Genomic DNA, 23,223 nt, shown 5'->3' with positions numbered 1-23,223 from the left:
AATTGTTTTTTCAACTTTACAGAACTTTATTATTATTGTTTTATGCAGTGTTTATTTACATTTACTCATTTCTTTACATTTAAAAAAATCTTCATTTCTTTTGTATCTTAGATCTTCCATCTGTGATCATTTTCCTTATTCTAAAGTATAATTTAGAATTTGCTTTAATATGGGTCAAGGCAAACTCAGTCTTTTGTTTTGTTTTTTGGAAAATGAGTTTTTCCCCCTACTCTCATTTTCTGAAAGATATTTTTTTTCTGGGAAAAGTATTTTATTTATTTATTTATTTATATTCATTTTTTAAAAGATTTTTTTTTCTAAGTAATCTCTACACCCAACATGGGGCTCAAACTTACAACCCGGAGATCAGGTGTCACATGCTCTACCGTCTGAGCTAGCCAGGTGCCCCTGGGAAAAGTATTTGAGATTGTCAGTTGTTTCTTTCTGTATTTGGAAGATACCATTGCAATGTTACATGGCTTCTATTGCTGATAAGAAGTCAGCTGTAAGTTTAATTGTTGATCTACTGGAGGTAATTTGTACTTCTAGTCTGGATGCTTTTAAGATCCCCATTTTTGTCTTTGGTGTTGCCATAATGAATTCATCATAGTGAATCTGTAGTTCACTATTACGTGTCTGGAGATGGATTTCTTTTTCTTTATCATACTTGGGATTTGTTGGCTGCTTTATTCTGTGAATGGATGTCTTCCATGCATTCTGAAAAAAAAATATCAGGCATTATCTCTTCAAATATTATCTTTGCCCCAGTTGCTCTCTTTCTCTCTCTTATTCTTGTGAAACTGTGATCAGGTTTATTATAGGTCTTTTGAGTCTGTCCTTCATTTTTCTTAACCTCTTTTCATATAATCTTTTTGTCTCTCTGTATTCCTTTCCTTTGGGGATAATTTCCTTTTAGTTATTTCTGGTTTTCTAATTCTTCTTATTTGTCTAATCTATTAAACCCATCCAATGAGCTTTCCATTCCAATTTTTGTATTACATTTGTAGAAGTTACATTTGGTTCTTCTTCATATTTGCTATATTATTCAAAAATCATTTTCTCATATACTGCAGACATTTTAAATATCTTTCATTTCTTTAAACACAACAGCTGCTTTATAAACAAAGCCCGATAATTATAAAATCTTTTATTGCCATTATGTTGTAACTGCCAATGATCTCTTGAGAATTGTCTCCTTACGTACTAGTTATTTTTTTATCGTGATGAATTATTTTCCTTTGAAAATTAATTGTGAGGATTATTTGAAACCTATTGTAGAGGGATAGTCCAACCAAAAAGGATTTGTATTTGCTGTAATAAGATTCCTAGGCACTACTAAATCCAAACACTTTCAACTATATTCACAGCTTGACATTTGGGGTAAGTTTTTTAGGTGGTAAGAATCTAGGCTGTAAATCCATCTATTAAATTTTTGTGGTTGTAATATATCCAAGACAGGCAATTTCTCAATATCAATGCAAATTTTCTGATGTATTCTAGGGGTTGGGTTGGTTGTGTTTCCATACAGCCCTGGCTTTATGTGGGAAGACTACCTCATTACACTCCCCCCTGGAGTGGGCTCTAGATTTTAACTTCGGAATTTCATGTCCTGTAAGAAATGGAAATTGTCCTCTTGCCACAATTTCACTATCCTGCTTACCTCTGTGGGTATACACTTTCCCTTATAGTTTGCACTTGTACATTCTCACTAACTTGTCAGTTACCTGGTGCTTTACAGAACTTGATTTCTACTTTGTTATTTTAGGTTTTTTTTTAAGGCAGGTTCATTTCCTAGCCTATTATATTATCATAAATGGAACTTCTATATGGATTTTGAAAAACAAATCAGTGTAGAATAGCTGTTAAGAAAACAGACTCTAGAGTCAGACTGTCTGGCTTTACATCGTGGATCTAGGCTTTATCTTCTCTGCGATATTGGGCAAGATACTTAACTTCATTGTATTCCACTTTCCTCATCTTTAAACTGAGGGAAGGAATAGTATTTTCCTCACAACACAGGTGATGTATTTGATAGAATTTCTGCCTCCTGATAATCACTTATTACCTCTCTGTGAAAATTGGTGAGAGAGAAAAAAGTGAGAAAGGACAAGAGAAAAGAGCGGGAGAGGATAACCTGCTATGTGAAGGCAAACTGTAGGGAAACAGGAACTGGGAAAAATGACAAAAATGTGGGAGAAACAGTATACAAAGAGGTTTTATTAAAAAAGTCTTGATGTATGTTATTCAATATAATTCACCCTATTTTGCATTCTCAAAAGATCTTCAGTAAGGACCTACATTAGTTTTCAATGTGTGTTTTTTAAAGCAGGATTTGTGTTTTTTTTGGGTGTGATACTGTACCAAGACTGCTGTCTAGGTGGCTCAATCTTATTCTTATTTCATATATACCTACAGGAGTAAGTAATTTCATCACAAAGACTGCTATGTTAAATAAGCGCTTGCTTTGCCAATCTGTCTGAAGCAGAGCAGGCTTAAAAAAAAAAAAAAATCCCAAACCAAAACGAACCAACACCAAGACAAGTTGAATTAAATAAGTGAATGAAATGCTGGCAAATTTTTAACTAGAAAAGAAAACTTAAGATGTTAGGCCTTTGTAGCACCAAACACAGCAAAGAGGTGATGTAAAAATGATGATGATGTTTTACAAAGAGCACTTTCTAGTTACAATAAGTGAAACTGCTTAGAACCCCTGGGAAACATAAAGCAGGGTTTCTCCACCGCTTCTCCACCTCTTCACAGGTGACATGTCGGCCTGGTAATTCTTCACTGGGAGGTGTGTGTCTGGTGCGCTGTAGGATGTTCAGCAGAAGAGCTAGCCTTTGCCACTGGATGCCAGTAGCACTCTCCACACGTGCACCCAGCTGTGACCACCAAAAATATCTCCAGATATTGCCAAATACCCTCGGAGGGGCAAAATCACTTCAGACTGAGAACCACTGAAATAGAGGAATTACAAAAAATCATCCACAATCCTCCCACCTAGAAATGTAAACTTTTTGTTTATATAAATAAAAATTACAAAACAGAGTCACATTGATCTTATTCTATAGCCAGCTTATTTTTCACTCGGTAAACAGCATCAACATTTTTGTTATATAACAGTCCTCTGCAGCATAATTTTTTTGGTAGTGCAAGTACTTTATAACAAAATAATCCTGATTCCTCCTTCCTCCCTCCCATCCCTTGTATCATTGCTGTCCTTCCCTTCATTTCACTTATAAACACATACACAAACACATATGCACACGTGTGTGCACACATACATAATCAGATATATTATTGCTATTATTATTTTGAACAAAATGCTTCTTATTAGATCAATAAAGAATAAGGAAATGTTTTTATTTTACTTTCACTTATTCCTTCTCCAATACTCTATGCATAGATCCAATTTTCTGATCTATATCATTTTCCTTCCCTCTAAAGGATTTCTTTTAACATTTTTTTCCCAAGGCAGCTCTACTGGGAACAAATTTGCTCAATTTTTGTTTATCTGAGAAAGGCTTTATTTCACTTTACTTTTTTCTTGCTTGTGCAGCCTCATCACATCTGAAGAGAAGTCAAATGTGATTGTTATCTTTGCTCTTCTATTGGTAGACTGTTTTTCCCCTCTGGCTTTTTCAGAATTTTTTCTTTATCTTTGACTTTGTATAGTTTGAGAATGATATGCAGTTTTTCTGACATCTATGCTGCTTGGTGTTCTCTGAGCTTACTGGGTCTGACTTTTGGTGTATGACATTAATTTGAGGGAATATCTCAGACCTTATTGTTCCAAATACTTGCTTATGTTCCTTTTTTTCTTCAGATATTCATTACATGTGTGTGTTACACTTTTTGTAGATGTCCAGCAGTTCTTGGATATTCTGCTCTGGTTTTGTTTTTGTTTTGTTTTGTTTTTCAGGCTTTGTTTCCTTTATTTTTCAGCTTTGGAGGTTTCTGTTAAGATATTTCAAGCTCTCTGTGGATAGAGATCTCTTTCCTTAGCCATGTCCAGACTATTAATAACCCCACCAGAGGCATTCTTCATTTCTTTTGTAGTGTTTTTTTTAATCTCTAGCATTTCTCTTCAGTTCTTTCTTAGGATTCCCATCTCTCTGTTTACATTGTCCATCTGTTCTAGCATGTTGTCTCCTTTACCCGGATAAATTAGAGCCTTTAGTATATTAATCTGAATTGTTTTAAATTTTCAATCTGATAATTCCAACATCCCTGTCATATCCAAGTCTTGGTTTTGGTGCTAGCTCTGTGTCTTCACACGTTTTCTGCCCTTCAGTATGCCTTGTAAGTTTTCCTGGATTGTTGGACATAAGGTACTTGGTAAAAGAAACTGGCGCCCGGTAAGGCTGCTGCTTGTGGGTTTCTATTCCCTTAACGTTGTGTATTTTGCCTGCCCCTCTCTCTAATTCTGGGGGTAGCGGTTTTCCCCGTGACCTCAGGTCTCTTGCAGATCAAGGAAAAGTTGATGATTTTTCAGTTTGTTCAGCTTTTACTTGTTAGGATCTACTGCATATTATTATTATTATTATTTTGCCCATTGAACATTTATTTAAGATCTACTCCATGATTTTTAATGGAAAACTGGTGTGTATGGACATAGTACACTTTTACATAACTAATTGTGTAGTATTGGGAATTTTGATTGTTTCAAATAAGGCTACAGTAAATGTATCTGATGATCGATCCTTAGAATAGATTCTTGGAGGGGCGGGGTTGGTGGTGATGAGCCTCCACCAGCAGGCGGCGCTGTAGGACCTACGGCGGCCCGGGAAGAGCCAGACGCCGCTCTCCCTTGGAGGGCACTCTGCCCCGCCCGTCTTCTCCCCTCCGCGGCCGCGGGTTTGCGGAAGTGTTTCTAGGAGACGGCGCCCGCCGGCTGCGCCTGCGCGGTTGACGCTGCCAGGGGGCGGGCTAACTGGCCGCGGCGCGGCCCGCTGGTAGTTCCTGCTGGGCCTGGGTCGTTGGGCCTCCCCGGGTTCTCTCGCTCCATGGTACGCCTGTGAGTCACGTTGCCGGCGAACGTCTCCTCGGGATGGAGCACATCCGTACGACCAAGGTAGTCGGACGCGGAGAATTGTTAGCCGCTAGCCATGGTCTGACCCGGCAGAGGTGGGGGGCGACGGTAACTCGGCTGGCCGGACCAGGGCTGAGGACCGGCCGCGCGGGGGCCTGCCCGGGCCTAGTCTGGGAGGGCAGGGGCAGTTCGGGCCAGGGTGGGTGCGGAGGCCTCCTGTACCTATGGGAGTGGGAGTCCCGCTTTCAGCCCTTGGTGTTGGGGTGTGGATGTTTTGGGCTGCTGGGGGTTGAGTCCCATGAAATTGGTCGCCGCCTTCTCAGCGCTACACTTTCTTGGGCAAAATTGGGGCTGCTTTAGCTTCAGCTGCTTTCAGGCATTCGCCTCCCTAAAGACCGGAAAACGGGTGGGTCCTCAAATCATCATTGTAATATTGTGTAAGCTTTTCCTTGTTCACGTTGAATTGTCCCGTGTCACAGATTCTTGATGCAAGTTTTGGAGGCGCTGAGATCAGCACTCTGCCCCACCTCACTTTGTTGTCTCTGTCTCCATCCAGTCATTTAGGTTTGGTACTCCGTCTCTCTGCTTCAAAACTTCATTGTCTTTAGTGTCAATAGTCAGTTTAACAGAGGAGTTACGGAGAAGGAAAACATGTTATCCCATATTTTAAAGTGTCTGATGGAATTCTTTTTCAGTTGATCTTATTAAATCCCATGCTTAATTTTTGCACGCGAAAGGCATTTATTTTTAGGAACGAACAAATATTCTTATAATTCCATTACAAATGTTGAAAATGAAGGCAATGGCATCAAAATATTACCAAGTTACGTTACCAAGAATGAAGTTCAGCTTCAACCTTGGGCGGGAGAAAACATAAACCAAGACCAGAAGAATTGAATCACATAATTTTAAGATCGCCTGGAGCCTAACAAAATTAGGAAGAGGACCCCCTGTGAATCTTGACTCCTCTGTTTTCCTAACTCCATTGCTCCATTGCCGCGCATCCTAAAGTTACCGTTCATTTAGAAAAAATTGCGACATACGTTATCTTCATTTGTTCCATGGAGAATTTGAGGTCTATGTCATTAAAATTTTTCACGAACCTTCTTAAGGTGTTATGGATTTTGTTAGAGCTTGTTTATAACATTGCACGTACTATAATATTTGAAGATGCTAAAAACTAACCCCTTTTTAAAAATCTTTTTTTTTTTCTTAAGGGAAGAATGGTAAAGTAACTGTATAATTCAGGTTGCTGGCTCTTAAAGTTTGAAAATAGAAGGGTGGTTAAGTAAATAACCAAACTAGTAGAAAACGCAGAGATGGAAAAGAGGACTAGAGCATGCATCAGCTCAGGTTCTTGTCCTGGTTCCAGGGTGCCAAGTGTGTATTATATAGTAGTTTTTCACAGTGGGCCTATCCTGATGGTTTAGTAAGGTCCTTTTATGACTTTTTAAGGAGCAGAAGATTTCTGAATAATTTTCTATTAAAATTACTTTTCAGGTTGTGTTCTTTTATTACTTTGAGTTATTCTTCTAGCATAGGACCACCAGTACTCTGAAATAATCATAAGTGGCTATAGGTAGACTGCAATTAAACTAATACTTACTAGGTCCCAGTTGTGTGCCAGGTACAGGATAGATACTGGCTGTAGAGCAGTGAGCACGATAGACCTGGACCTCACTGTACATTCTGACAATTGTGTGAACTGTAATATTTTCTTAAATTATGACTTATTCTTAAAAGATTGTTGTGAACATAGCCTATTGCATTATTATACTACTTTGCATAACCTTCACTTGGACATGGTTAATTTACTGCAAAAATGATTGTATTTCAAAACTAAAAATGAATTGCTTTCAGTTTACTTAGCTGTTTTGAACTATGCAGTTTAGTCACCGATCAAGAATTGACTGTAGAGTAGTTCTATGTAACTTTATTCTATGTGGAGACAGCTGTATTTGAGAAGTAATAATTACCAATTCTTGAGCAACTCTATGTCAGTGTAGCCAACTGTGCAATATTACTTTACACTATTTACAGTTTCACAAGTATGCTAATTTATACACAGTTGTCACTAATTTCTTTTTTTTTTAAAGATTTTATATATTTATTTTGACAGAGAGTTGTCACTAATTTCTTAAATAACCCTGCCAGTTGGATACATTATCAGCATTTGCAGATGAGAAGGAAATAGGCTTGGAGAGTTGAAGTAATCTGCCCAGTTATCTCATGAGGGGTGGAGTTAAGATTTAAACCAAAGTTTGTCGTAATTTTTTTCATTACTCTCTAGTTTTAATCTGATTGTTAAAATGTATTAATATTCAGAAATGAATCCTAATGAATTCTAAGAGCTTTTTTCCTCTAAACCTCTTCTTGACATAAGTAAATAATATTTATGTGGTATTATTTTTGTATTGTTTATGGTCATTTTTTTTTATTATTGTTTACAAACCAGAGATTTATCAGGTAAAGTATTTTAGCTGAGTACTGATTAAATGGCTTTATAGCTATAAAATTCAGGAACAGATATACCATCCTGTTTTGGTCACATTTGGTTTACTTACTGCATAGCATCATTAAAGATGTCAAGTCTAGTCTGAATTTGAATTTTTGAAAGACTATTTCCAAGCTCTGCCTATCACTTTGAGCTCTAATTTTGCCATAATGAGATAGTCTTGCCAGGAAACAATGGGAAATATGCAGAGACAGTTCTTTATGCAGTCTTTCTCCTTTCCCTGCCAGGCTCCAGTGCTTTGGCTGACATCATCTGTTGATGTCGAATGATATTGTGCTGTTTGTGAATGGAACTTTACAGAATGTAATGGAAGAATGTTTTCCTAAACTATATATGGAAGACTGCTTTCTACAGTTTGTTAAGGGATGGAATGTCCCAAGAACATCTGACCCCATTAGGGCTCAAGTTGAATTATACCAAAAGTAATGCCTAGTTTGTTCTTAGCTTGCTACCCATTTTTGTCATTAGAATGTGTGATCATAGGTGTATGTACACAAATATGTGTAATCAGTTACAAAGAGGGAAAGAGATGCAAACTAAGAATGACTAAAAATAAGAACCAATAGATTGTGGGGAGCACCTGAATGCTTTTCCTCACATAAAGGCTATTTTGACTCACTAATATTATTCCATTATACAGGTGAGAAAACTGAAATTTGCAGAAATTAAATAACTTGTCCTGACTCAAACAGCTAGTTCTAATAAGGAAGAGGTGGAGCTGGGAACTTGAATCCAGGTCTTTCTGATACTAGTCCTGTTCTCTTAATCATAGCACTCCTCTGCCTCACAGAGTAATTGTCTAATCAAGAGATTTGAGGGGCACCTGGGTGGCTCAGTTAGTTAAGTGCCTTCGGCTCAAGTCATGATCTCAGGGTCCAGGATCGAGCCCCACATCAAGCTCCCTGCTCAGGGGGAGTCTGCTTCTCCCTCTCCCTCTGCCCACCCCCACTTGTGCACCCAGACACGCTCCCTTCTCCCTCTCTCTCTCAAGTAAATAAATAAAATCTTTTAAAAATAAATAATTAATTAATAGATTTGAATAGTGAGGTACGTCAGTGTGAGTAGGACTGGAAGGAAGGTAGGGGATGGAGGAGAGGAACTTAGGTGGTAGGATTTTGTCTAGTAGGTAGCCTATTATGAGGTTGTAGGGTTAGGGGAAAGGTATGGTCCAGAAGAATAGATTTGGGAGTTGTCAGTGTTTAGGTAGTCATTGATGTTTTCTTTTATGGATGAGTTTATGCAAGGAGTACATGTGTAGAGGCTCTTTGGAGAAGAGTGTGAAGGTTAGAGCCCTGAGAATACTTACAAAGGGGCAAGCGGAGGAAGAGGAGTCAGAGAAAGAGTATTAGGGATATAATGGGAAGAGGTGAATCACAAGAAGGGAAGTCTTCCCTATTCTAATTTCCTTCTTTGCTCCCTCTTCCTCTGCTCTCTCTTTTTCTTAGGGCCTGGTACTGTTCTATGTACTGGGGAAATGGTGGTTCCCAGACAAAAGTCCCTGCCATTCCAAAACTTATTTTCTAGTTGGGGGAGACACAACAGTAAACAAAGTTAATAAGCCAAATAATAATATAGTAGATGGTAGTAAATGCTATGGAGAGTGCCAGGGTGAGATTGGGGGAGGACAGTTGTAAATAGGGTAGTTAGGGAAGTTCTTACAGAGATAGTGACAGTTGAGTACAGACTGAAAGTGGTCAGGGAGCAAGCCATCTTCATAGGGGCAGGGGTTGGGGAGGGGTGGCTGGAAGAGTCCCAGCAGAGGGAACGGCAAGGGTGAAAGCCCTATGTTGGGCATGCCTGGTTAGTAAAAATCAGCAAGAAGACCAGTGTGGCTAGATCGGAGTGAGTGAAGGAGAGAGCACAGTAGGAAATTAAAAGTTGGGGACAGCAGCAAGGCTTGAAGGCTAATGTGAAATCTTTGCTTTTACTTAGTGAGACAGGAAGCCATTCATAGAAAGTCACCTGTATTCAGTGCTGCAGAAAAGCAAAGTAAGATAGGACTGAAAAGTGTCCTTGGATTTATGATCTATTTTGTTTGGTGATTTATGTAGCCAGACGCTGTTGTAGGAACTTGGGATACACGAACAAAGAAAAATGAAAACCTCTGTCCTTTTGAGGGTTATTTTCCACTTCGCAAAGGCAACTTGATGCTCTTTTTTTTTTTTTTAAAGATGTCAGTGCTATGGAGTGTGGAATAATGATACTAAGAGTCGCGAATGGGTGCCTGGCTATAGGGGCAGCTCACAACAAGTCAGAGAAGTCATGACAGTGTGTTTTCTACTTCGGTAGCCCTGTCATGTAGTTGTAAAGTACAACTGTTGGCTACAGAACATTGATTGAAGATGGCCATTGGTCCTTTCTTGTCCCAGAAACCACTTGGTGTCCGAATTTTCTGGATGTAATACTGAGTATTTGTGATATCCTCTGTTTTTTCATTTCCAGCTTTGTAATCAGCTGAAATTTGAACTTCCTGTTCAGAGTACCTTTTAGTGCAGGCCCAAAGTTGGCAACAATTCAACTAAATGGCCCTCAAAGTAATGTATTGGCATTTCCCATCCTTACCATAATGACTACACCCTCCAATTCTCCTCTTCCTACTCTGTTTCTTCTTTGTTCTTTCTCTTCCCAAAACTTTGTCCTTCTTCCCCATTCTCTTTTTGCCTGTGATAACCTATAATTAAAGGGTCCTAACACTATTTCCGTAGTGTCTCAGTGCTAGTGACCTGGAAGTCGTGATTGCTTCCTAAATACTTGACTTAAAACATTTCCAGGAAAGCATTGGGAAAAATCTGTAGCAATATCTGTAAAGTACTTTCAGTTCCTTGGTGAAAAGGGGAAATATGAGGCAGCAGTTGGTGCTTAGAAGTTGGCTAAGTCTCTGGTTTGAAATTTGTATGCTGATAATTTTAGCAAAGAAAAGGCTCTGCTTTCTTTTGTTTTTTACATTTATCTTAGGATTTGCAGCTAAGAACAGAATAATCAGTAAACTCAGAACCTAAAGTTTTTCCAGAACCTAAAGTACTAAATAAATGTTTTAGAATAATGTTCAGATTAATTTTATTATCAGTCATATCCATATAACGATTGCCATATTGAAGCAGTCATGTAATGATTTTTCTATTATATTTTCTTGATTTGAATATAATTTTCCATTTACTAAAGTAATAAATAACCCTCAATTTATTAAAGTCCTATATAGTCTCTTTTCTCTCAGATTTATATTTCCTTTTGTACCTTATCTTAGTGAATGGCAACCAGTCTGACAAGCTTAACATCTTCAAGAAGCCTCTCTTTCTCCTTCCTTCTCACATCTGTTTTGTCATCTCAAGATGGGCTTCCTCTTTATCCTGTCTATTGCAACTTAATCTGGGCCTTTATCATATCTCTCCAGGCACCCTTAGATTACTTCGTTAGCCTTTTACCTGGTTACTCACCTCCTGTCTCTTCTCTTCTCAACATTTTCTCCAAATTGCCATTGGAAACATCTTCTTAAAAACCATATCTAGTCATGGCTACTGTGCTTAAAATCCTCTGTATCCTTTTATCTGCCACACAGATGCTCTACCTTAACAGGTGTTTCTTTTTCATCAAATATTATTGTCTCTCCCCTTTTGTGTTCTCTCTCTTCTGAGAATTCTGTATTTTCTGTTATAGTTAAGAAAATTTTGTTCAGCTTTGCTTTCAATATTATATTAGGAAAACAGTTTTTTCCAGCTGTAGGACACATTAGAATATTGAATTTGCTTTTAAAGTCCATGTGCCTCCTCCTTCCTTTCTCCATTTGAACTTGAACATTAGTTTAAGACAGAGGACTGTCAGGGCTCAACTTACCTCATCAGCTTACTAACTTAACTAACAGTACTCATTTTTGCAGACATCTGAGCATTTTATTGCTTACTGTTTGTCAAGCAAACTTGGGGTCAAGTACCTACATTTATTATCCAGCCTTACTACAGCCCTCAAGGGAGAGATTGTTGTCCTTATTTTATAGATAAAGAAAATGGGACCCAGACAATTTGGCCTTTAGTTGGTGGCCAGTAAATTTCGGTGGAGTGAATCAGTAAACTCTCTTTCCCGAAAATGTCTGTTTATGTGGATGTTCTTCAAAGATGTGTGTGTATGTGTGTGGGGGGGTGGGGTTTGCATATACCCATAATGCAGTTGTATATTTTAAAGGACCAAAGTTGTAAGAAGCGCTTTTAAAAAGTGGAAGGACTACACAAGCTGGAGCCTTAAATACTTGGGAGAAGAGCATAAAGATAGAGAAGGAACCTAGCCTAATGTGAGTTAAGAGCAAGAGGGATTAATTTGGAGTTGCATAAAAATGACCTGGTGAGCTTCTTAAGATCTTTGGGGGCACCTACGTAGCTCAGTTGGTTAAGCGTCTGATCCCGGGGTCCTGCTCCGTGAGGAGTCTGCTTCTGCCTCTGCCCCTACCCTCGTGCACACTCTCTCTCTCTCTCTAATAAATAAAAAACCTTTAAGAAAAATACAGATTTTTGGTCTCCATCTCCTGAGATGGCTGAGTGAAGTTGAGTGGGGCTTAGGATTTGTATTTATGCAGAATTTTGGAGATGATTCAGATGAACAGCTAGGCTTTGGGACTTGAATGTAGGTAATCAGAATTAAAGATCTAATAAATGGAATTTCAGATAATTTTGGATTTAGAGATTGGGGGAATCAAGAAATAGGCTTGGAGTGTTAGGAAGAGTATTTTTAACTTGAATTTCCAATCTTGATAGACAACAAGCTCGAAAGAACTATGTAGTGTTATGCAGCTCTAGAGGAAGAGTGACTTTGTCTTAATTGGGTGAGTTGTATAATAAAGTTAGATTTTATTTATTTAAGGAAGAAATGGTTCTAAATAATGAAATAAATGATGATCTCCAAGAAAAGTTTTCATACAGGTTTATAAGAAGGAAGTTTTCCTATTATCTTAAAGGACAATGTGTATAATGATTTTTATATGTCAAATCAACTGTCAGACCTGAGCTATATAAATTAGATCATCTCTCTAAGTTTCCAGCAGAAAGTGTTAAAATTCAATTCATTGCCTCCCCATACAAATAAAATTTTGTATCAAAAACATGTATTTTAATTTTACATTTAAATTTTAATTTATTTGAACAGCTGCTGTTATAAGTAAAAAAAAAACACTCTGGAATTAAATTTCTTTGGGAGGAGCTAAGTAGCTTTTTACGTGGTAGTTATTATTTTGGAAATCATAATTTCATAATGAGGGGCTTTTGCTTCTTCAATTTTAGTAAGGGAAAAGAAAATATATGTGGGAGGGAAGTACAGAATTAATGAGATAATTGTTAGTAATCTGGTTTGAAGACATACAGGTTAAAGAACTATCTACGAACTGCTGTTATAGCTGTGGATTAACAATTTTAAGTTGGTAGTGGTTGTTTTACTCTTTTTCTCCTCCCCAAAAGAATGGACAGCAATAAATAATTGTGTTTTCAAAACAGTAGTCTCTTACATAGTCCTGGCCAACTCTAACCCAGCTCTCCAGTGGCAGCATTGTGTGTGTGTGTGTGTGTGTGTGTGTGCGCACGCACACGCACGCACACACGCTATTAATAAAGAAGTACTATGTACCTCACTGTCTCAGCCACTAGAGGACATAGAAACAGCATGCGATATAATCTGTGATAGGGAATTCGAACCAGGAGGAACTAACTACAAAGCTGAGACATTAAGTAAGTAAATTAATTTTCTGAGAAGGATTCCAATTAGGAGACAGAGCATCAAGTGAGCCCCGAAGAATGCTTAGCACTTAGCTAAGCAGAAGAGACTATGTTAGGAAGGAAGAACAGTATGAGTAAAAGCACAGAGCTGACCACAAAACATTGTCTTGGGTGGAGTGGTGAGGAGAATATAGAGATTAAGTTGGACTTTGCAACCATTTGTTTCTTGATTTAATTTTTCTGGTAGTTTACCTCCATGATGCTAGATAATAACCTTATATATAAGAAACAACAGGTGTTGCTGAGGTTGTGGAGAAAGGGGAACCCTCTTGCACTGTTGGTAGGAATGTAAACTGGTGTAGCCACTGTGGAGAACAGTATGGAGGTTCCTCAAAAAGTTAAAAATAGAACTATCCTATGATCCAGCAATTGCACTACTAGCTATTTACCCAAAGGATACAAAAATACAGATTCGAAGGGGTGCATGCACCTCAGTGTTTACAGCAACATTATCAACAAAGCCAAACTATGGAGAGAGCCCAAATGTCCATAAACTGATGAATGGATAAAGAAGATGTGTGTGTATATATATATACACACACACACACATACACACACACACACTGGAATAATACTCAGCCATCAAAAGAAATTTTGCCAATTGCGACAAGGTCGATGGAGCTAGAGGGTATTATACTAAGTGAAATAAGTCAGTCAGAGAAAGAAATAGATATGATCTCACTCATATGTGGAATTTAAAGAAAACAGATGAACATATGGGAAGGGGGAAAAGAAAAATAGGAGAGAGGGAAATAAACCATAAGAGACTCTTAATGATAGAGAACAAACTCAGGGTTGATGGAGGGAGTTGGTGGGGGATGGGCTAGATGGGTGGTGGATACTTAAGGGGGTACTTGTTGTGATGAGCACTGGGTGTTGTATGTAAGTGATGAATCACTGAATTCTACTCCAGACACCAATATTGCACTGTATGTTAACTAAATAATATTTAAATTAAAAAATATATGGACTCTTGAATATGAAAACTGTTTATACCATGTGCCTCCTTCCTGTTCCCCTTAATATTTGTGTTATTTTTTTACAGAGTACCTTTATTGGTTGTATTTCTAACTCTAAACAGTACCTGTGTAATGTGGTTTACATATTCCCCAAGATATGTGAAATTTAATGTTCAACATTAAATAAACTCATGTTTTTGAATAGAAAGAAGAAAAGCTTTGAAAATGGTACATTTAAAAAAAAAAGAAAATGGTACATTTAAATCCTAGGATAACAAAGAATTTGTATTACTTTTGAAATGAGAAATAACTTCTTTTTCTTTTTTTAGGTTGAGCAAGTAAAATTACTTGACCGATTCAGTACCAGCAACAAGTCACTAACAGGAACGCTTTATCTTACGGCCACACATCTATTATTTATAGACTCTCATCAGAAAGAAACCTGGGTAAGAAGGGCATCTTCTGTACTGCTTACCATACTTAAGTAATGGACTTGGCCTTTTGCTGTATTTCATTTTGATCATGTACAAAAAATTTAATCATTAGTTACCTGTTTCAACAAAAAATTTTTCAAAGTCACCTGATCACTTCTACCCTCCCTCCTAATAAAACATGGATACCATGTAGAATGTGGAACTCTTTTATAAGATACAGCAAGACTCTTTTTATCTGCATTAATAATTATAGAATACCTACTTGTTCCTTTTAATTTTTAAAAATGTAATTAATATATGTACATTTTAATATTTAATATTAAGTTCACATGGCATAGTCCACAGTATTTTTTTTTAAGATTTTATTTATTTATTTGAGAGAGAGAATGAGAGGGCACCTCATCCATGGTATTTTTGTACAAAATTACAATTACAGTGTTTTTTAATTGATTGATTGTAGATCAAATAATACAGTAATGGATATTTTGTATATATTACTTCCTGTATATATGCCAAAGTTTCTCAGAGGTATCTGCCTGGGAGTAAAATTACTGGATCTTATAATAAAAATAAGGGCATATTTTCCTTCACTAAATATGGCCCCTTTCCAAAACAGTTGTCTCAAAATATTCTCAGTAGAAAGTGATACATTGTCCACCATTGTTGGCAACATTGATATTGTTAGCTTTAAAATTTTTGCCTCCAGTGGATGTGCAATTGTGATTTTAATTTGCTGATTATAAGGAAATTGTCCTTTCAGATATTTTGGCCTTTAGATTTCCTTTTCTTTTTCTCTTGGGCTATTTGTCCTTTTACTGGCTTTATAAGAGTCTGGTTTTTAATGTTTTGTCAGGTATGTGTGTTGTAAATAACTTCTCCCAGTGTGTGGCTTGTCTTGTGTGTATATACATCTTTGAATTAAAGTTTAAAATTTTAGTGTATTAGATTTTTCATTTTTTTCTTTTATGGTTTATGCTGTATTCTGACTTAAGGGATTCTTAAAGGCATAAAGATTCTCCTGTATTTTTTTCTAAAAGCTTACATTTTATATTTCAAGTATAAGTTGTTAACACATATGGGAAATATTTTCTTGGATGATATAACTTAGGGATTCATTTTTGTTTTTATTCTTTTCAAATGGATACTGGCGCCATTTATTGACAGTTTCGATGCGTTAATGTGTAGTATCAACTCTGTCATAAATAAAGTGAGGGTTTGCTTTTGACCTCGCTATTCTGTTCTTTTGATGTATTGATTCCACTGTGTAATAGCATACTGCTTTATTGACTCTAGCTTTTTAATAGTCTCTCTTTTTTTTTTTTAAAGATTTTTTATTTATTTGACAGAGAGAGACACAGCAAGAGAGGGAACACAAGCAGGGAGAGTGGGAGGGGGGGAAGCAGGCTTCCCGCACAGCAGGGAGCCCGATGCGGGGCTCGATCCCAGGACCCCGGGATCATGACCTGAGCCGAAGGCAGACGCTTAACCATCTGAGCCACCCAGGCGCCCCAATACAGTCTCTCTTTTATTGTACTCTCTTGATTTCCCCAGGAAGGCCATCGAGTTGATAGGTGATTGCAATAAGTAAGTCAAGATACTTACCTGAGATGTTGATCTCGGGGAGTTATATTCCCTCAAGCACTAGAGTTCTTCCCCATCCAGTGTTGGCCCAGGAACTGTCAAGGGTTTTACGTAGCAGGACCTTGTTAAATCATTAGTCATGTTATCATCCACTCTGTCTACCCTGCCTTTGTCCATCTGCCTTAATATCTTCTCAGTATGTTTTCCATCTCCTAGAGATAGACAGGGAAGTTTCCCATAGACCTCTTCTTGCATATGTTGGGAACGTAGTTTGGGGAGCAGTGAAAAAAGATCTATGTTATTCTCTCCTGTTGTTGTTTTATCAGTATATTCCCATCTATCTCTCCTGAATGAAATCTGTTTAGTATACTCGATCCATAGAAATGAACATTTTAGATCTAGACGGGGACTAACTTTACCTTTTTTCTCATTTTACAGATAATTCTTTTTTCAAGATCACATTATTAGTGGCAGAGCCAGGTCTCTTCAACATTTTCTTCTTGCAAATGATTTTGGGTCTTAATTAGAATCATAAAAGTGATACATTATAGTAGCTTATTGTCTCTTATTCTCTACTTAGATGTTACTGTTAGATCATTTTGAGTAACTTGGCACAAGCCTGCTAATATAAATGTTACTAGTGCTAAATCTTAGCCATAAGTTGGGCCATGTGTAGTGTATACTAAATATCTGTGTTGTGTATACTTTCAATGTCTGTAGAACAAGCTCTTTTCTTATTAATCTTTTTTAAGCTTTTCTTGATGATTTTATGCATTTAACCTTGCATGTGAACTTTAGAAAATACATATAATTAATATGATTAATATCAGCATTTAATATTATAATTACATAGTATATATGTATGATATAAATAATCATCCATCTCTTACCCTGCCACAGAAAAAGACAAAAAGCAGTTTGGAATTTTTTACTGAACTTATATCAAAGTTTTAGATTAATTTGGGATGAATTGATTTCTTTCCATGATTGAGTTTTTATCGTTCAGGAACCTGCCATGACTCTAAGATCTTTGATTTTCTAGAAAAACTTTCTATAAATATTTTAAATTCATAGGAATGGTATTGAGAAAAAGAAAACTTTTTTTTTTAGTAGCAAACAATATTAGAACTGGTATGAATGATAATCATATATTTAAAATGCCATCAAGTATTGAGTTTATAGTAGGACTTTCTATTCATTCAATAAACATTGTGATGGAGGTATAAGCAATGATACTTGTATTGCTGGTTTGGTCAAGTTTTAAGTTTGGATTTCTAAGATACGACATTTGAAACTTTTTTTTTTTTTTAATTTGAGGAGGGTCATTATAATGTTCCAGATACTGGAGATAGAATGGTGCTCAACTTAGCTGTAGTATTGCTCCTTACAAAGTTCTCAACATCCGGCTGGAGAAATAGACATTCACTATACAAAGAATTACTCATGTTCTAAGTACTGTGAAGGAAAAGTATAGGCATAAGAAAATGGACAGGACCTAACTTACTTGGGAAAGGCCATGGGGGTTGTCAGGCTGTTCTTCTTGGTGATGATGTTTAAACAAAGGCCAGAAATAATACTAGGAGTTCCTAGGTGAAGAAGTAGATCTACGGGCGCCTGGGTGGCTCAGTTGGTTAAGCGACTGCCTTCGGCTCAGGTCATGATCCTGGAGTCCCGGGATCGAGTCCCGCATCGGGCTCCCTGCTCAGCGGGGGGTCTGCCTCTCCCTCTGACCCTCTTCCCTCTCGTGCTCTCTGTCTCTCATTCTCTCTCTCAAATAAATAAATAAAATCTTAAAAAAAAAAAAAAAAAGAAGTAGATCTACAATTTCCCAGTTAGTAAGAGCAACTCAGTGTGTATAGAGGAGGTTGGTGCATTTGAGGAGCCAAAAGAGGACTCTGTCACTCGAACTTGATGTGGGGAGGGACTTGAAATGAGTCTAAAGCCTACAGTCTGGGAAATGACATGACATCACTTTTTTAAAAATCGCTTTTTAATGGTCACTCAGCTGCCTTGTAGAAAATGGAGTATAGGGGGTCAAGAGTAGATACGGAGAGAGCTTTCCTAAAAGGCCACTTACAGTTACCTAGGTGAGAAACAATGGGAGCATTGCAGCTAAGGGAGTGACCGGACATGGAGAGAAGTAGGCAGGCTGCAGAGATATGTCGGAGATGCAGTTCTCGGGGTTTGATGATGTATTGAGTATGTGGAGTGATGGAGGAAGTATCAGAGAGCGTAGCTCCGGCTTAGGCATTCAGTCACACATTTTGAGTACTTTGTTTGAAGAGGGCATTTCTAACATTTATGTATTCTGGAAGAGAATATGATATTTAGTGCTCTTTGATGATGATGATGATCACGTTTTTTCCATGCTGTAGATATTGCACCACCATATTGCCTTAGTAGAGAAACTAGCTTTGACTACTTCTGGATGCCCACTGGTGATTCAGTGCAAGAACTTCAGGATTGTGCATTTCATTGTTCCCAGAGAAAGAGATTGCCATGATATTTACAATTCTTTGCTACAGCTGTCAAAACAAGGTACTGTTTTTAGAGACCAAAGCTTACTTAATTTTGAGATGGATTATCTAAGATACTTAATATGCCATTGTTACTTTATACTTGAAGTTACTCTTAAGTTCTTGTGCACTCTATTCCAAAAAGTTTGACTTGGAAATAATTAGATGCTTCTGATCTGAATCGTAAGAATGGTTTCCAAAGAAGGGGTAAGAGTAAGGAAAAAGTTAAACATTTAGAGTACAGATTTTAAAAACCATAGATTTTTATTAATGTTTTTAAAATTTGTTGGTAGCCAACAGCACAGCTTTTTTTTTTAAGTGGGTATCCACAACCAAGGGGAATAACTTGGAAATTGATTGCTGAATGAAAAGTTAAGGAAGCTCAGGCTCCTCTGGTAGCAGTGGGACCAATGAATTTAATTGACCAGAGTGGAGCATAAGGGAGATGACCAGAGAGAAAAGAGAGGGTGAATCCTACTTTACTAGAGGTGGGAGTGAGAGGAGTGTAGGCCAGAAAGAGGAATCCTGTCACTATGCCTTTGGGATCAGGAGGCTTTCTCCCCCCAACTTGACTTGAATTATGTAGATCTCTCCAAGAGACAAGGCACACTGGTTACTGAATGTTACTTTGTTGTTGAACACCTGGACTGCAGTGGTCTAGGAGCAGGGGTACACCCTTCTCTCCTAACACATGAAGCCTAAGCATTTATCCCATTGTCCCAAGTTAAGCCAGATCTTACAGTAAAGATGGTTCTGTCACTTTCGGGGGCTTAATATTATTCAGGAGTAAGTGCTCTCTGGAGCTCTCGGCAACCATTGCCAGTTTTGGTCAACACTGTCCTATAGGATTATATATGCAATTTCAAGTTCTATATGCCGCCTCTAGTTTTTTATCACAACATTAGTATTTCCATTTTATATCTCATTTGGGAAGTGTAGTGGGTAAGAAGTGTCTGTGTCTGTGTCATTAAAACTTTACTTTTAAGAAAAGGAAATACTACACTCTAGAGTATTAAATATAAAAGTTGTTTATTAGCTTTTGCTGATGATATATTGATATGTATGCCTTTAGATATGATCGTTTGAATTAAAGAACTGAGAAAATAAATTGAGTTCAAATATATTCAGATAAGAGTTATCTCTGAAAATTTTAAAGAAAAAATGGAGGGATAAAGCTGAAAAATTACTGTTATTTGTAGAGTTTTAAGTCCTAGAAGTTGCGTCGTAACATTTATGTATTTTGTATACTATAGCAAAATATGAAGATCTCTATGCATTCTCTTATAATCCCAAACAAAATGATTCGGAACGACTACAGGGTTGGCAGCTCATTGACCTTGCCGAGGAATATAAGAGGATGGGAGTGCCAAATTCAAACTGGCAGCTGTCTGATGCCAACCGAGAATACAAGGTAACTTTTTATTTACATTCCAGTTAACATACAGTGTGATATTAATTTCAGGTGTACAATATAGTGATTCAACACTTCCATACAGCACCCGGTGCTCATCACAAGTGCGCTCCTTAATCCCCATCCCCTGTTTCCCCCATCCCCCCACCCACCTCCCTTCTGGTAACCATCAGTTTGTTGTTTATGGATAAGAGTCTGTTTCTTGGTTTACCACCCTCTCTTTTTTTTTATCCCCCTTTGCTCATTTGTTTTGTTTCTTAAATTCCACATATGAGTGAAATCACATGGTATTTGTCTTTCTCTGACTGACTTATTTCGACTTGGCCATTCTTTGGAGAAATTCAGAATTCATAGTAGCAAGTTGTCTATATATTGCTATGTACTGTTCTTGCATTTAATAAGTTTTAAAGTTTTTTAAAGGTGATTTTTAACCTCATAGTTTTTGAACTGTGAGTAGAATGGTTATGTTTTATTTGATTTTTACAGATTTGTGAAACTTATCCCAGAGAACTTTATGTTCCCCGAATAGCAAGCAAACCAATAATTGTTGGTAGTTCCAAGTTCCGGAGCAAGGGAAGATTCCCAGTTCTTTCCTATTATCATCAAAATAAAGAGGTAACAAGAGAAGATTTTCTTTTTTTATTTTACAAATGTGGTATAACCCCTTTTCAGGTTTAAGTATCCAAATGAACACTCATTTATACATAGGGAGGTCATTATTATAATGTTGCTGATAGAGAAGTGTTGGCTTTTCTCATGATTACGTTTTTGAAATTTTAAAATTACCCTGATATATAGAAACTTTCATACTTGTCATCTTTCTTTCCTCCCACACCCTCCTTCAGTCTTTCTTTTCTTCTGGTAGGGACTTAAAAATAATGAGATTAGTGAACAGATAGGTTCTTCTTTCCTGTGGTTCTCTTTTGATACTGCTTATATTTAGGAAAACCCGATAGTTTTGACAAACCAACTATTGAGAAAAAGAAGAGAGCCAAGGGTATTTCAGGCTCTCAATTTTTATAGAAAGCTCTTCCAATCAGAAGGATTTTGCAATACGAAGAGGTGGAGGAGACATCTTTATACTGAGATGCTGTAATAGGGATTGCTCATTACAGCAAAATTTTCCTTTTGTAGCTTATAACAGTAGACCACAAGGTGCTATGTGTTAGATGCTTTATATGCATGAAATCCCATGATAATTTTATAAGGTAGGCTCTGCTAATTACCTGTAACTTTCAACCTGTAAAGAGAAGGTAAATCACCTTTCCTATATCTAACAGCTAGCAAGTTGTGGAGTTCCATGCCAGTTCTGACTCCCACTGCTTTGTGACCTGATTTTTTCTCCTCAGGAAGCTTTTAGAATCTTTTCTCCCCAGTGTCCTGAAATTTCACAGTGAAGTGCCTTGGCGTGTTTTTTTAAATTCTATCTGGGAACTCACTTTTGGGAAATTACTTCTTTATTTCTGTGGTAACTTCTTCTCTTCTGTTACTTTCCTTTGTACTTGTGTGTGTGTTACTTGGCAAGTGGGCTTCTCTAAGCCTCCGTTTTTCTTAATTTTGTCTCCTATTTTCCATTTCTTTCTAGTTTTTAGAAGATTTCCTCAACTTTGTTTCCAGTCCACCTCTTTATTTTTGCTATACCATTTTTAAAATCTAAGAACTCTTTCCTATTTTCTGAACTTTTTAGACACTTTTCTGTTCTTGGCTGTGATGACTGGGTTCTCTGAAGACATTAAGGATTTTTTTTAAAAGAATTCTTTTGCTCCCCACATTAGTTGTCTGTTGCTCAGAGTTCCTTTTTTCTGTTTATTTTGTTTCTCATGTCTTTCAAATATCTGATTCAAAGAGTGAGGTACCACAGCTTGTTTAGAAGTTTGTGTGCATGAGCTATCTGTATCTTTGGATTATTTCTGTTGTTAATTTTCATCCCAATATGTGTGTTGGTTCTGTCCAGGATTCAAGTGTGCGAAGGCGGATGGGAGGATCTCACATTTTGTTTTGTAGGCTTTACTTCATCCTCTTGTTTTGGGGGGTACAGGGCTTCACTCCCACCCACATCTCTGCATATTGTCCAGAGTCTTCAGGTTAATCCTTTTCATAGAATAAACTCTGCCTTCAGGGCGAGGGAAGAGCTGGGAGCCTTAATTAGCCCTTATATGGATATTCAACCAATTCTGTTTTCAGCTGTACTCCAGCTCCGGCTTTCAGAGGTACCGAATCTTGAGCCTTTCTGGGATTTTGCTGCTCAAAATGCTTGCTTATTGTTGACTCGTAACAATTTGGCAACTTTCTTTGTTCTGGTAAATTGGTCATTACTAGCTTGTACAATCTGCTTTCATTTCCTGAAATTTTATAAACATCTCTACCCTATTTTTCTCTCCTTTTCCATTCTCTTTGATCTTTTGATTTTATGCATTTTAGATGTCTTTACTAGAACTTTAGTTGGGTTTTAGAAAGGAGCCAGAGGTAAAAAGTAAAACTTTAAACAGAAATTCCTAATCATAATTAGGAATAACAAAGTCATAGGGAGTTATGACTGGTTTTAGCCTCTGTTTGACACACCCATGTTTGTATACACTGTTGATTGGAAGGCTGGGCTCAAAATAGATATTCGTGCCTAACTTAAATCAGAAAGTACGTCTGAAAAGAATTTTATAAAGCAATTCTCATTTTCTTCTATTTTATTAAATGCACATGGTTTTGTGTGTGAATTTAAAATGTGAATTTATGTATACTTTTTTTCCTTAATGATACTATGGTTGGAATGATTGGGTAGAGTTAAGTTGGAGTTGGTATGAATGAGATTGGAGATAAAATATATGGGTCTAAATCTTCTAATCTTTTTTTAAGACTTTAAACAAAAGTAAATATCTAATCCACCATTCATTATTTCTTACAGATATTTTTACCCTCTTAGATTTATATTTTAACTCAAATTTGAATTGAAGTTCATTTTTCCCATTTTATGTCTCATTTTATATTGCTGATTTCTGGAGATCTGAAAGCTTTTGGAATATAAGAG

General features: G+C 37.1%; 1 protein-coding gene across 3 annotated transcripts in view; it reads left to right on the top strand.

Moving 5' to 3' along the window:
* Window positions 1-4,904: 4,904 nt before the first annotated feature.
* The window catches only part of MTMR6 (myotubularin related protein 6), a 35,066-nt gene continuing 16,747 nt past the window's right edge, over window positions 4,905-23,223 (top strand). For all 3 annotated transcript variants that reach the window (XM_081814743.1, XM_081814744.1, XM_006738122.3), the window contains exons 1-5: window positions 4,905-5,074; window positions 14,589-14,705; window positions 18,650-18,812; window positions 20,044-20,201; window positions 20,688-20,816. In XM_081814743.1, the coding sequence (XP_081670869.1) occupies window positions 5,051-5,074; window positions 14,589-14,705; window positions 18,650-18,812; window positions 20,044-20,201; window positions 20,688-20,816 (591 nt within the window). In that variant the 5' untranslated portion in view covers window positions 4,905-5,050. The remainder of the gene's footprint in view (window positions 5,075-14,588; window positions 14,706-18,649; window positions 18,813-20,043; window positions 20,202-20,687; window positions 20,817-23,223) is intronic.

The sequence above is a fragment of the Leptonychotes weddellii genome, chromosome 3, assembly GCF_054177405.1.
Source record: "Leptonychotes weddellii isolate Sample4059 chromosome 3, ASM5417740v2, whole genome shotgun sequence".
NCBI classification, from domain to species: domain Eukaryota; kingdom Metazoa; phylum Chordata; class Mammalia; order Carnivora; family Phocidae; genus Leptonychotes; species Leptonychotes weddellii.
The sequence above is the reverse complement of the archived record's forward strand: the minus strand, read 5'-3'. Positions and strand labels throughout refer to the sequence as shown.